The following is an 11,050-nucleotide window of genomic DNA, read 5'->3' as shown; positions in this document are numbered from 1 at the left end:
AAACATTGCTCAACCGGCTGAATGTCCCAACACATTGTTTTTATTTTTACTTTATAGTCCTTTATCTTGCCATTCAAACATCTGGACGTTATCATAAAGCTGTTTGTGGAAACGTATGTGTAAATTGACTCCAGTATTTAACTACTTTTGCATTAATACTTGCACTTCAAAAACTGGAAGTAAAATATTTTAGAGAGATACATAAATATGTCTTTCATTATTACTCGGTCGCCTTCTATGCATGTTCTCCTCTCCAGCTTTACATTTCACTCCCCTTAACTCCTTATTTGACACATTTGTCTCCTTTTCACTGCTAGCCTTTGTCATTGACACCACCCGTCTGTTAATCAGATGTCTCCCCCCCCAACCCAACCCAATCATCTGTATGCATCTATCACTTGCCAGGCTTTGTCCTACCTACACTTTTCTTTTCTAGCTTTCTTCCCCCCTACTGCAGTCAGTCTGAAGAGGGGTTCATCCTGGAAACGCCTGTCCATTCCCTCCATATTGCTTCCTGGCCCACTGAATTCCACCAGCACTTTGTGCTTTACAATGAGATCATGGTTAGTCCACTGTTTCAGGTTCTGTTGCTCTGCTATGCTCAATACACAATGCATCTCACCACAACCCTGTCAGTCCCTCTATGTTAATGTAAAATTTTCCAAATAAGGCTGGTAGCTATGCATAGCATAGCATAGCATCAATTTCAAAATTATTTAGGGCCTTTGTGTTATCATGCCTGGATTTATATGGATAATTTGCATTTCCATACATTAATAAAATGGCATGTTTGCTGTCAAGGGGTGAAGCAGGCTGGGTGTGAGAGGGTAGAGTCCAAAGAAGGGTATTGACCTGAAATATCACCTATCCATGTTCTCCAAGGATGTTGCCTGACCTGCTGAGTTACTCCTGCACTTCATGTCCTTTTGTGAATTAACCTGCATCTGCAGTTCTTTGTTTCTAGGTATGGGGAGATTTCCTCAGCCTGAAAAATCTAGAACTAACGGTCACGGTAACCGAATAAGGGTTACATTAATCGGATTTGAAATTTGATATTTCTTCACAGAAAGTAAATCTAAAATTCTGTACTGCAGAGGATTTTAGAGAAAGTTGAAGAATATGACCTTTTTATAATTTAAACATTGCAATTGCTCAATTTGAAATTTGCACATTACACATTGGCACAAATATCAATCAAAAGAGCAGACTGAATTAATGATGGATCTCTTGTTTCACAACAGGAACACCTCACAAACGGAGGAGGACATCTGAACCAATTGAAATTGAAGACCGATTGGAGTCTTTGATATGTCGCGTGGGAGAAAAAGTACAGTTTATATCACTAATTTTATATCTCAAATGATTGGAATGATATTTATTATAGAATGAAACTGAAGCTTTGAAATCATGGGAAAGGAATGTCAAAAGTACCTACTTATTAAGAGTACGTACTGTATATTTGTTTTCAGACATACCTGTTTTTTTACATGCTACTTCAATCACAAACTTTAAATGATGAGCATCTATTACTGCCAAAATCTTCAGTGATTACTTTGTGTGTTTTATAATAAACTAGACCAAGTGGACCCGTTGGGCCCATTCCTCGTAGAGGGGGGAGAGGGTGTGATTGAGTGAGCCCTGGACCCAAAGCCTCTCCTGCATTGTTGCACCCTCAATCCCCCTTATCCCCCCCTCCTCCCCCCACTGACCCACTCCATCCCCCCTACCCACCCCCATTTGCCCCTCCCCTGCCCCAACCCCCACTTGCCCCCCAGCTCTGCCACCACCCCCATTTCCCCCTCCAATAGACAATAGGTGCAGGAGTAGGCCATTCGGCCCTTCAAGCCAGCACCACCATTCAATGTGATCATGGCTGATCATTCTCAATCAGTATCCCGTTCCTGCCTTCTCCCCATCCCCCTGATTCCGATATCCTTAAGAGCTCTCTCTAGCTCTCGAATGCATTCAGAGACTTGGCCTCCACTGCCTTCTGAGGCAGCGAATTCCACAGATTTACAACTCTCTGACTGAAAAAGTTTCTCCTCATCTCAGTTCTAAATGGCCTACCTCTTATTCTTAAACTGTGGCCCCTGGTTCTGGACTCCCCCAACATTGGGAACCTGTTTCCTGCCTCTAACGTGTCCAACCCCTTAATAATCTTATATGTTTCGATAAGATCCCCTCTCATTCTTCTAAATTCCAGTGTATACAAGCCTAGCCGCTCCAGTCTTTCAACATACGACAGTCCCGCCATTCTGGGAATTAACCTAGTAAACCTACGCTGCACCCCCTCGATAGCAAGAATATCCTTCCTCAAATTTGGAGACAAAACTGCACACAGTACTCCAGGTGCGGTCTCACTAGGGCCCTATACAACTGCAGAAGGACCTCTTTGCTCCTATACTCAACTACTCTTGTTATGAAGACCAACATTCCAATGGCTTTCTTCACTGCATGCTGTACCTGCACGCTTCCTTTCAGTGACTGATGCACTAGGACACCAAAATCTCGTTGTACGTCCCCTTTTCCTAACTTGACACCATTCAGTTAATAATCTGCTTTCTTATTCTTACCACCAAAGTGGATAACCTCACACTTATCCACAGTAAACTGCATCTGCCATGCATCCGCCCACTCACGCAACCTGTCCAAGTTACCCTGCAACCTCATAGCATCTTCCTCACAGCTCACACTACCACCCAGCTTTGTATCATCTGCAAATTTGCTAATGTTACTTTTAATCCCGTCATCCAAGTCATTAATGTATATTGTAAATAGCTGCGGTCCCAGCACCGAGCCTTGCGGTACCCCACTAGTCACTGCCTGCCATTCTGAAAAGGACCCATTTATCCCCACTCTTTGCTTTCTGTCTGTCAACCAATTTTCTATCCATGTCAGTACCCACCACCCCTATTTCCCCCTCTCGCCCCCACCTCCCTCCCCTACCCCCACTCTCCCTGCCCGCACCCCACTCTCCCCCCACCCCAATCTTCCCTCCTCCCCACCTCCACTCTCCCCACCCCATTCTTTCCTTCTCCCCACCCCCACCCTGCCCTCCTCCCCACCCCCACTCTCCCTGCCTGCATCCCACTCTCCCCCACCCCCAATCTTCCCTCCTCCCCAACCCCACTCTTCCCTTCTCCCCACCCTGCCCTCCTCCCCATCCCCCCACCCCCACTCTCTCCTCCCCAGCCCCCCCCCATTTCCTCCTCTTCTCCACCCCCACTCTCCCCTGCCCCGCACTGTCCCCCTTCCCCCCCACCCGCACTCTCTCTTACCCCAACCCCCTCACCCCCACCTTCCCCTGCCCCCACACCCACTGTCCCCCTTCCTCCCACCCCTTCTCCCACTCTCCCCAACCCCCTTCCCCCCACTCCTCCCACTCTCTCCTTCCCCCCACTCCCCTCCTACCCCCACCCTCCCCTCCACCCACTCGAACCCCCCTAAAGCTAAATCTCTCTAGCTTTAAAAATATAGCTTAAATTTGAATGAGTGTTGTTACATAATATGCCCAGGGTACTGGTGAGTAACGTAGGCCAAAAATTGTGGCGCTATGGTGTACCGTTTTGGCTGTGCAAACCACAAAAGTTATGCTGCACACATACACACATAAACACATACACACGGACAGAGAGTTTTAATAATATAGATAGATAGATAGATAGATAGATAGGTAGATAGATGCTATATAAATGCAAGTTATTTTCTCTTTGTTGCAATTATCTATTGTGAATGTTTTGTTAGTAGTAATTTGAAATAATTTGTATTTTTTATTCTTGAGATATTTCACATTATGGCTTCTTCTGTCATCAATATATATGTTTTCATTTGCAGAGCACTTCCTCATTGGAGAGCAATCTGGAAGGTTTGGCGGGTGTTTTGGAAGCTGACTTGCCAAACTATAAAAGTAAAATCTTGAGAATACTTTGTGCCGTGTAAGTTGGATGATGTGTAGTTTGTGTGTGAGGCAACTTAATTTAATCATTTATACATTTCAAATTGTGAATTCATTTCTGTGCAACTAAATAATTAGAAATTATTCCTGATGTGGATTGGAAGATTATTATTTATATTCATCAATTGAATACGAGCATGATTGGCAACTCAGCAGTTTGTGCTTATCCCGAATTACCTTTGAAATACCGTGGCTAGCTAAGGTATTTTGGTGGCCATATGCACTAACTTCATTGCTATATAACTGTATATAGAATATAGTGGCATAGCTGGTAGAGCTGCCGTCGTACAGCTCCAGAGACATGGGTGGGATCCTAACCTCGGGTGCTTTCGTGGGGAGTTTGCAGTTCTTCTTGTGACAGCGTGGGTTTTCTCCAGGTATTTCGGTATTTAACTTTTGATGAGAAAATTTGCCTGTAATTTTGCCGATAGTACATAGTCTGGGTATAGGCTACTGTAGATATTTTAACATTGACTGAGAGTCATACAGTACAGTAACAGGTTCTTCAACCCAACCAACCAGGATACTGCATTTGAGTTAATTGCATTTACCTGCATTTGGCCCATTTCCCTCTAAACATGTCTGATTTTAAATTTGCGAAGTCTTCCCTGCACTCTTTGCAGCTTAATGACATCTTTCCTATAGTAGGGTGGCCAAAACAGAATGCAATTGCTCTATACAGCCTTTTGTTTGAGTACACCTAAACTTTTTTTGAAAAGTAATTAAATCTACTGCTTATAGTAGCATTTTACTACTTATTGCTCTTAATATCATCTCACAAAATGTTTAACAATTCTTACTGTAATGGCGATACATAACTTTCTATCACAATAATAAAATACCTAGTTCATTGTTTGACATGATATCTTCCCTCCAGAGCAAGACAGCTTCCTGAAAAATTACCTGTGTACACGACACTCGTGGGGCTACTAAATGCCAGGAATTACAACTTCGGTGGTGAATTTGTCGAAGCTATGGTCAGACAGCTTAAGGAAGCTTTGAAAGCTAATTTGTACAACGAGGCAGTTTTTTCTGTAAGTCAACTTTTGTGTTGTAATGGGCTGGAATGTCCTGCTCAAAATCTTGACTGTTGTGCCATATTTGCTGTTAGATAAGTTTTAGTGGAAGTAAAATGACAAAGCTCTCTGAAATGTTTTCTTTACACCCCATATATATATTCTACTAAAAACAATCATTGTGAATTAATGCTGTTAGAAATGTGATGATTATGACGTTGCCGATGACCACAATGTGAATGAGAAGCACTTGCAGCATTCTGTATGTTGGCAACATCTTAGTTTGTGGCCATTGGTCTTCACACTCCTATTGGACAACTATTAATCCTTCTCTTTTCTCATGGTTGAAGCTCCTTTTAACTTATACTATCTGGACCAATACCAATATACCTGTTTCTCATTTTATTGTATTTTTTAAAACTAATTTTGATTACGCTTTCAATATTCTCTAAAATGTTTACTGTCCATTATATCACAATGGTACTGTATAAACAAACATCATTGGTGGCATATAACATAACATGCAATAATACAAACTCTTTCAGTTTCAACTATCGTGCATTGATCATGAAATGAAGGTCATTGTTACACTGTAGTATAGATTTCGAGGTATTTTGACAGCAGAAGGATTACTCGTTCTAGGAAAATGTATTATGTAGCCATTGATGCAAGTGGGGAAAGTTGCTTTCTTTTTCTAAAGCTGATATAAGTAATATTTTGAGCGGAAATTAAATGCTTGAAGGTTTCAATAGAATGCAGCCTATTTTTTAAATTAGATAAATCGCCTGCTAGCTTAAAAAATAAAACAATTTTATTGCAATTAAGATGCGCTCCTATTGCAGGTTCGGTTTCTGTGTGATCTTGTGAATTGTCATGTGATTGCTGCTCCTTCCATGGTGGCAATGTTCGAAAACTTTATCAGCGTAACACAAGAGGAGGATATACCACAGGTAAGAAATCGTGATCGAATGGTGTTTTAGATTTTTTTTTAGAGATACAGCGCGGAAACAGGCCCTTTGGCCCACCGGGTCCGCGCCGCCCAGCGATCCCCGCACATTAACACTATCATACACACACTAGGGACAATTTTTACATTTGGCCAGCCAATTAACCTACATACCTGTACGTCTTTGGAGTGTGGGGGGAAACCGAAGATCACGGAGAAAACCCACACAGGTCACGGGGAGAACGTACAAACTCCGTACAGACGGCGCCCGTAGTCAGGATCGAACCTGAGTCTCCGGTGCTGCCTTCGCTGTAAGGCAGCAACTCTACCACTGCTGGGATTTTTTCCCCTTTGTAATCAGATGGATTTTATTTAGCGAAACAGTGTTGGAGGAACTCAGTGGAGGGAATGGACAGATGACGTTTTGAGTCAGGACCCATCTTCAGACTGATTTGAGTATGGGGAGAAAATTGGAAAAGTGAGGTGGAGGCAGGAAAGAGCTTGGCAAGTGATAAAGCAGAGGTGAAAGGGAGACAAAAGGATGTCGGTTGAGGGGAGAAATGAAATGTAAATCTGGGGAGAAGGGATCTGGACAAAATGATATAGGGAGGAGTTAGGGGGGGGGGGCACACAGGAAAAAGAATGGGTGGGTGGTTATTACTTAAAATTGGAAAATTGAATGGTTATGTCATTGGATTGTAAACTACCCAAGTGGAATATGTGGTACTGATTATGCCTTCTCTCGATATTTTTGATAGTAAATGTTAGTTTGTATTGTAAAACCGTTTAAATACTTGTCATGTTTATTTGGACTTTCCTTTAGGTTCGCTCTGACTGGTATGTGGATTCGGTGCTTTCTTCCCTTCCCTGGGTTGGAAAGGAGCTCTATGAGAAAAAGGATGTAGAGATGGATCGAATGCTTTTGCAGGTCGAAAGTTATCTGAGGTGAGTGATTATTTTAACCGTAAAAGAAATCAATCTATCAATTCTTCTTACAATCGAGAATTAAAATAAGAGTTTAAGATTAATATATTGATGCATACAATTTAGTATTTGATTTTCTTTTTGGCATTTACATATTAACCGAGAGAAAATAATTTCACCTCATCTGTCTTAAAGGGACAACCCCTTATTTTAAAACAGTGATCCCCTATTTCATACAAAGGGAAACATCTTCATGTCCACCGTGTCAAGATCCTTCATAATCTTATCTGATTCAAATTAGTCACTGCTCATTCTTTCAAGATACAAACATAGATACAAAAATTAGATACAAACATAGCCTTTTCAACTTTTCCTCAGACATCATTCTTGTAAACCTTTTATAAACTGCCTCAGATACACATACACCCTTCCATTTATCAGAAGACCAATACTGTGTACAGTACCTGTGTACAGTACTTATTTACATCGGCGAAACCAAGCGCAGGCTCGGCGATCGCTTCGCTGAACACCTGCGCTCGGTCCGCATTAACCAAACTGATCTCCCGGTGGCCGAGCACTTCAACTCCCCCTCCCATTCCCAGTCTGACCTTTCTGTCATGGGCCTCCTCCAGTGCCATAGTGAGGCCCACCTCATATTTCGCCTGGGCAGTTTGCAGCCCAGTGGCATGAACATCGACTTCTCCAACTTTAGATAGTTCCTCTGTCCCTCCCTTCCCCTCCTCCTTCCCAGATCTCCCTCTATCTTCCTGTCTCCATCTATATCCTTCCTTTGTCCCGCCCCCCTGACATCAGTCTGAAGAAGGGTCTCGACCCGAAACGTCACCCATTCCTTCTCTCCCGAGATGCTGCCTGACCTGCTGAGTTACTCCAGCATTTTGTGAATAAATCAAACTGTGTACAGTACTCCAGAAGTGGTCTCAAAACTAACCTCCTTTTGGTAACCTTTTGTTTTCAATTTGCCCTGGTCGTAAATAATAACATTCTGTTAATTTCCTAATTACTTGCGGTGATTAGTCTGGTGATTAGTCTTCTGTGAGTTGTCTGCTTGGGTATTCAAATCCCTTTACCTCTCGGATATCTATATTCCTTCATTGTTTAGATTGTCTTTTCCTCATTTTTCTACCCAAAATGGAGCATTTCACAATTTTTCAATTATACTCCATTTGCTGGATCCGTGCCCATTCAACTTTCCTATATCCCTTGGCAACTGCATTAGGTCCTGTTTAAACTTACTTTCCTATCAATCTTTCAGTCGTAGGCAAATTTAGCAACTATACTTTTGTCTTTTTTTGATCTGTCATTTATATAAACTGCAAGAAGCTGAGGGTCCTGCATCAGTGTGAATCAGAAAAGGACTTATTTGTGCCACCTCTCTATTTCTCGTTAGTCGGTTAATCTAATGTCCATGTCAATATGTTTCCACCTACACTGGAAACACTTGTTTTGTCTTCTGTAGATCTTAGAAACATGGAAAATAGGTGCAGGAGTAGGCCATTCGGCCCTTCGAGCTAGCACCGCCATTCAATATGATCATGGCTGATCATCCAAAATCAGTACCCTGTTCCTGCTTTCTCCCCATATCCCTTGATTCCATTAGCCCGAAGAGCTATATTTAACTCTCTTGAATACATCTGGTGAATTAGCCTCCACTGCTTTTTGTGCAGAGAGTTCCACAGATTCATAACTATCTGGGTGAAAAAGTTTTTCCTCATCTCATTCCTAAATGGCCTACCCCTTATTCTTAAACTGTGACCCTTGGTTCTGGACTCCCCTAACATCGGGAACATTTTTCCTACATCTAACCTGTCCAATCCCTTAAGAATTTTATATGTTTCTATAAGATCCCCTCTCATCCTTCTAAATTCCAATGAGTATAAGCCCAGTTGATCTATTCTTTCATCATATGTCAGTCTCACCATCCTGGGAATGAACCTGGTGAACCTACGCTGCATTCCCTCAAGAGCAAGAATGTCCTTCCTCAAATTAGGGGACCAAAACTGCACATAATACTCCAGGTGTGGTCTCACCAGGGCTCTATACAACTGCAGTAGGACCTCCTTGCTCCTAAACTCAAATACTCTCGCTCTGAAGGCCAACATGCCATTTGCTTTCTTGACTGTACCTATATGCTTACTTTCAGTGACTGATGTATAAGGACACCCAGGTCTCGTTGCACCTCCCCTTTTCCTAATCTGACACCATTCGGATAATAATCTGCCTTGTTCTTGCCACCAAAGTGGATAACTCGCATTTATCCACATTATACTGCATCTGCCCACTTGCCAAACCTATCCAAGTCACCCAGCAGCCTCATAGCATCCTCCTCACAGCTCACACCAGCTTTGTGTCATCCTACTTTCAGTTTCCCTCTCTTTTGTTATATCTGCTATTTTCCAATACAATGAAACCATCCCAAGTCTAGAGAATTTTACCTTGGATGCCACTTTTTTTTGCTAATAAAAAAAGGCTTTTTACTGTATCTTGGTGCACATGACAATATAAACCCATACCAATCATTCTTCCTGAGATTTTCTGAAGTAAAGTACACTTTCCTTCTTGTCGTATTAGCAGAGGCCATTTGAAAATGGTTGAGTGTTTTAATGATGTAATCCTGGTAGCATTCTTTCGCTCTTGTAAACAAAAGTGGGAGTTGTAATGATTTCCAGAAAGGCAAAGTTGTGCTTTTGTTCAGATAAACAGATTGAAGTATAAGGATGCATAAGTTGGGTGTAAAACTGGCCTTTCCTATATTGTTTTGAATTATGATGTATTTCATCATGTCTCTAAGCTCTGGTATGATGCAAGTATGTTGCAAAACATACTTGGCTAATACAGTATGGTTATGAGTACTTTATCTCAGTGGAAATATCTTAAGAACAATTGTGGATTTGCAAATTTTATGCTGAAATTTTCCCATCAACAACGGGCGGACCTTTGTACATGGGCCAAGGCTTATATTTATCCTTTCCTTTATCTGTTGTAGCAAACGTCAAAAACATCATGTTCCAATGCTACTAAGCTGGACTGCTGAACAACCACATGAACAAGAAGAGGTGAGTAATGTAATTGAAGACAAATACATTTCCTATTGAAATGGAAATGCAACATTTTGTGTGCATTTTTGTTAATTCAGTGTGCATCTGTTTTAAGTGGTAGACCAAATTGGAGGCTTGATATTTCCCAGCAATTGAAGTCAGTTTACTTTGCGCATACTTCTCAATCACAAGCATTAGTAAAAAACCACATTAGGGAGATCAAATGACCAGGAAAAGCTTTGGGAACGGGACATTGTGGATTCCTTTCTTCCTACCCAGCAACAAGACATAGAAAATTTCTATTCATTCTAAAGTGCAAGGTAATTCATGCCCAATTAAGCGAGGAAAATGGCACTGGGATTGAACAAAATAAATGCAGAAACGATCTAGCACTATCTTCGAAGTAACTAGAAATGACGTCCTGATTTATTTTGGATTGGATTGCTTCAGGAATTTGCTTGCATTATTTGTTTATTTTTCAAATAATTATATGTTACTTGTACATCACCCTTTTCCAGGTTACAGTACATTTTCGTCATCTATTTAGCTGTGCATATTGCTTGTCTTGGCAATATTGTGGGTTGTCTATATAGTTTAGTTGATAGCTGTACTTCGGGAACACTTGGACTTCTATCATTAATTAATTCTATTTCAGAACTTTAATTGCATGGGCTTGTAAACAACAATTTCTAAACTCCAGGATGTAACCCTTCCATTTAACACACAGTCTAAGTTTCCATACCATTCTTTTTTTTCATTAAATGTTGTTCAATCTTTTCAAATTAGAAACCTAAACCAGTCAAATTTTGGAGGAAATGATTAATAATTTGTTGAAGTAGTTATCGGGTCTTCTGTGCTATTCTCTCGGGAAGGGACATTCCATAATCTGATCAAGTAACAGCTGGTCACAGTTCAGGACCAACAGTGAGGAGGAGCGATAAATATGGCATGGTAAGTGCCATCAGTCTGAAGAAGGGTCTCGACCCGAAACGTCACCCATTCCCTCTCTCCTAGATGCTGCCTGACCTGCTGAGTTACTCCAGCATTTTGTGATACCTTTGATAAATATGGCATGGTAAGATAACCGTGTGTGACCAGAGACGTTCTAAATTTGGTCAAAAATAAAGCAAGCATATGTAAAGTTTTGGAAAAT

At 41.4% G+C, this 11,050-nt stretch overlaps 1 protein-coding gene across 1 annotated transcript in view; it reads left to right on the top strand.

Annotated features, from left to right (window-relative positions):
• ncbp1 (nuclear cap binding protein subunit 1) overlaps positions 1-11,050 on the top strand; it is a 52,068-nt gene that overhangs the window by 741 nt on the left and 40,277 nt on the right. Inside the window, exons 2-7 of the mRNA XM_078396017.1 lie at positions 1,242-1,327; positions 3,835-3,935; positions 4,833-4,989; positions 5,814-5,921; positions 6,741-6,862; positions 9,846-9,915. Of these exons, the coding sequence (XP_078252143.1) occupies positions 1,242-1,327; positions 3,835-3,935; positions 4,833-4,989; positions 5,814-5,921; positions 6,741-6,862; positions 9,846-9,915 (644 nt within the window). The remainder of the gene's footprint in view (positions 1-1,241; positions 1,328-3,834; positions 3,936-4,832; positions 4,990-5,813; positions 5,922-6,740; positions 6,863-9,845; positions 9,916-11,050) is intronic.

The sequence above is a fragment of the Rhinoraja longicauda genome, chromosome 3 (genome assembly GCF_053455715.1).
Source record: "Rhinoraja longicauda isolate Sanriku21f chromosome 3, sRhiLon1.1, whole genome shotgun sequence".
Classification (NCBI taxonomy): Eukaryota; Metazoa; Chordata; class Chondrichthyes; order Rajiformes; family Arhynchobatidae; genus Rhinoraja; species Rhinoraja longicauda.
The sequence above is the reverse complement of the archived record's forward strand: the minus strand, read 5'-3'. Positions and strand labels throughout refer to the sequence as shown.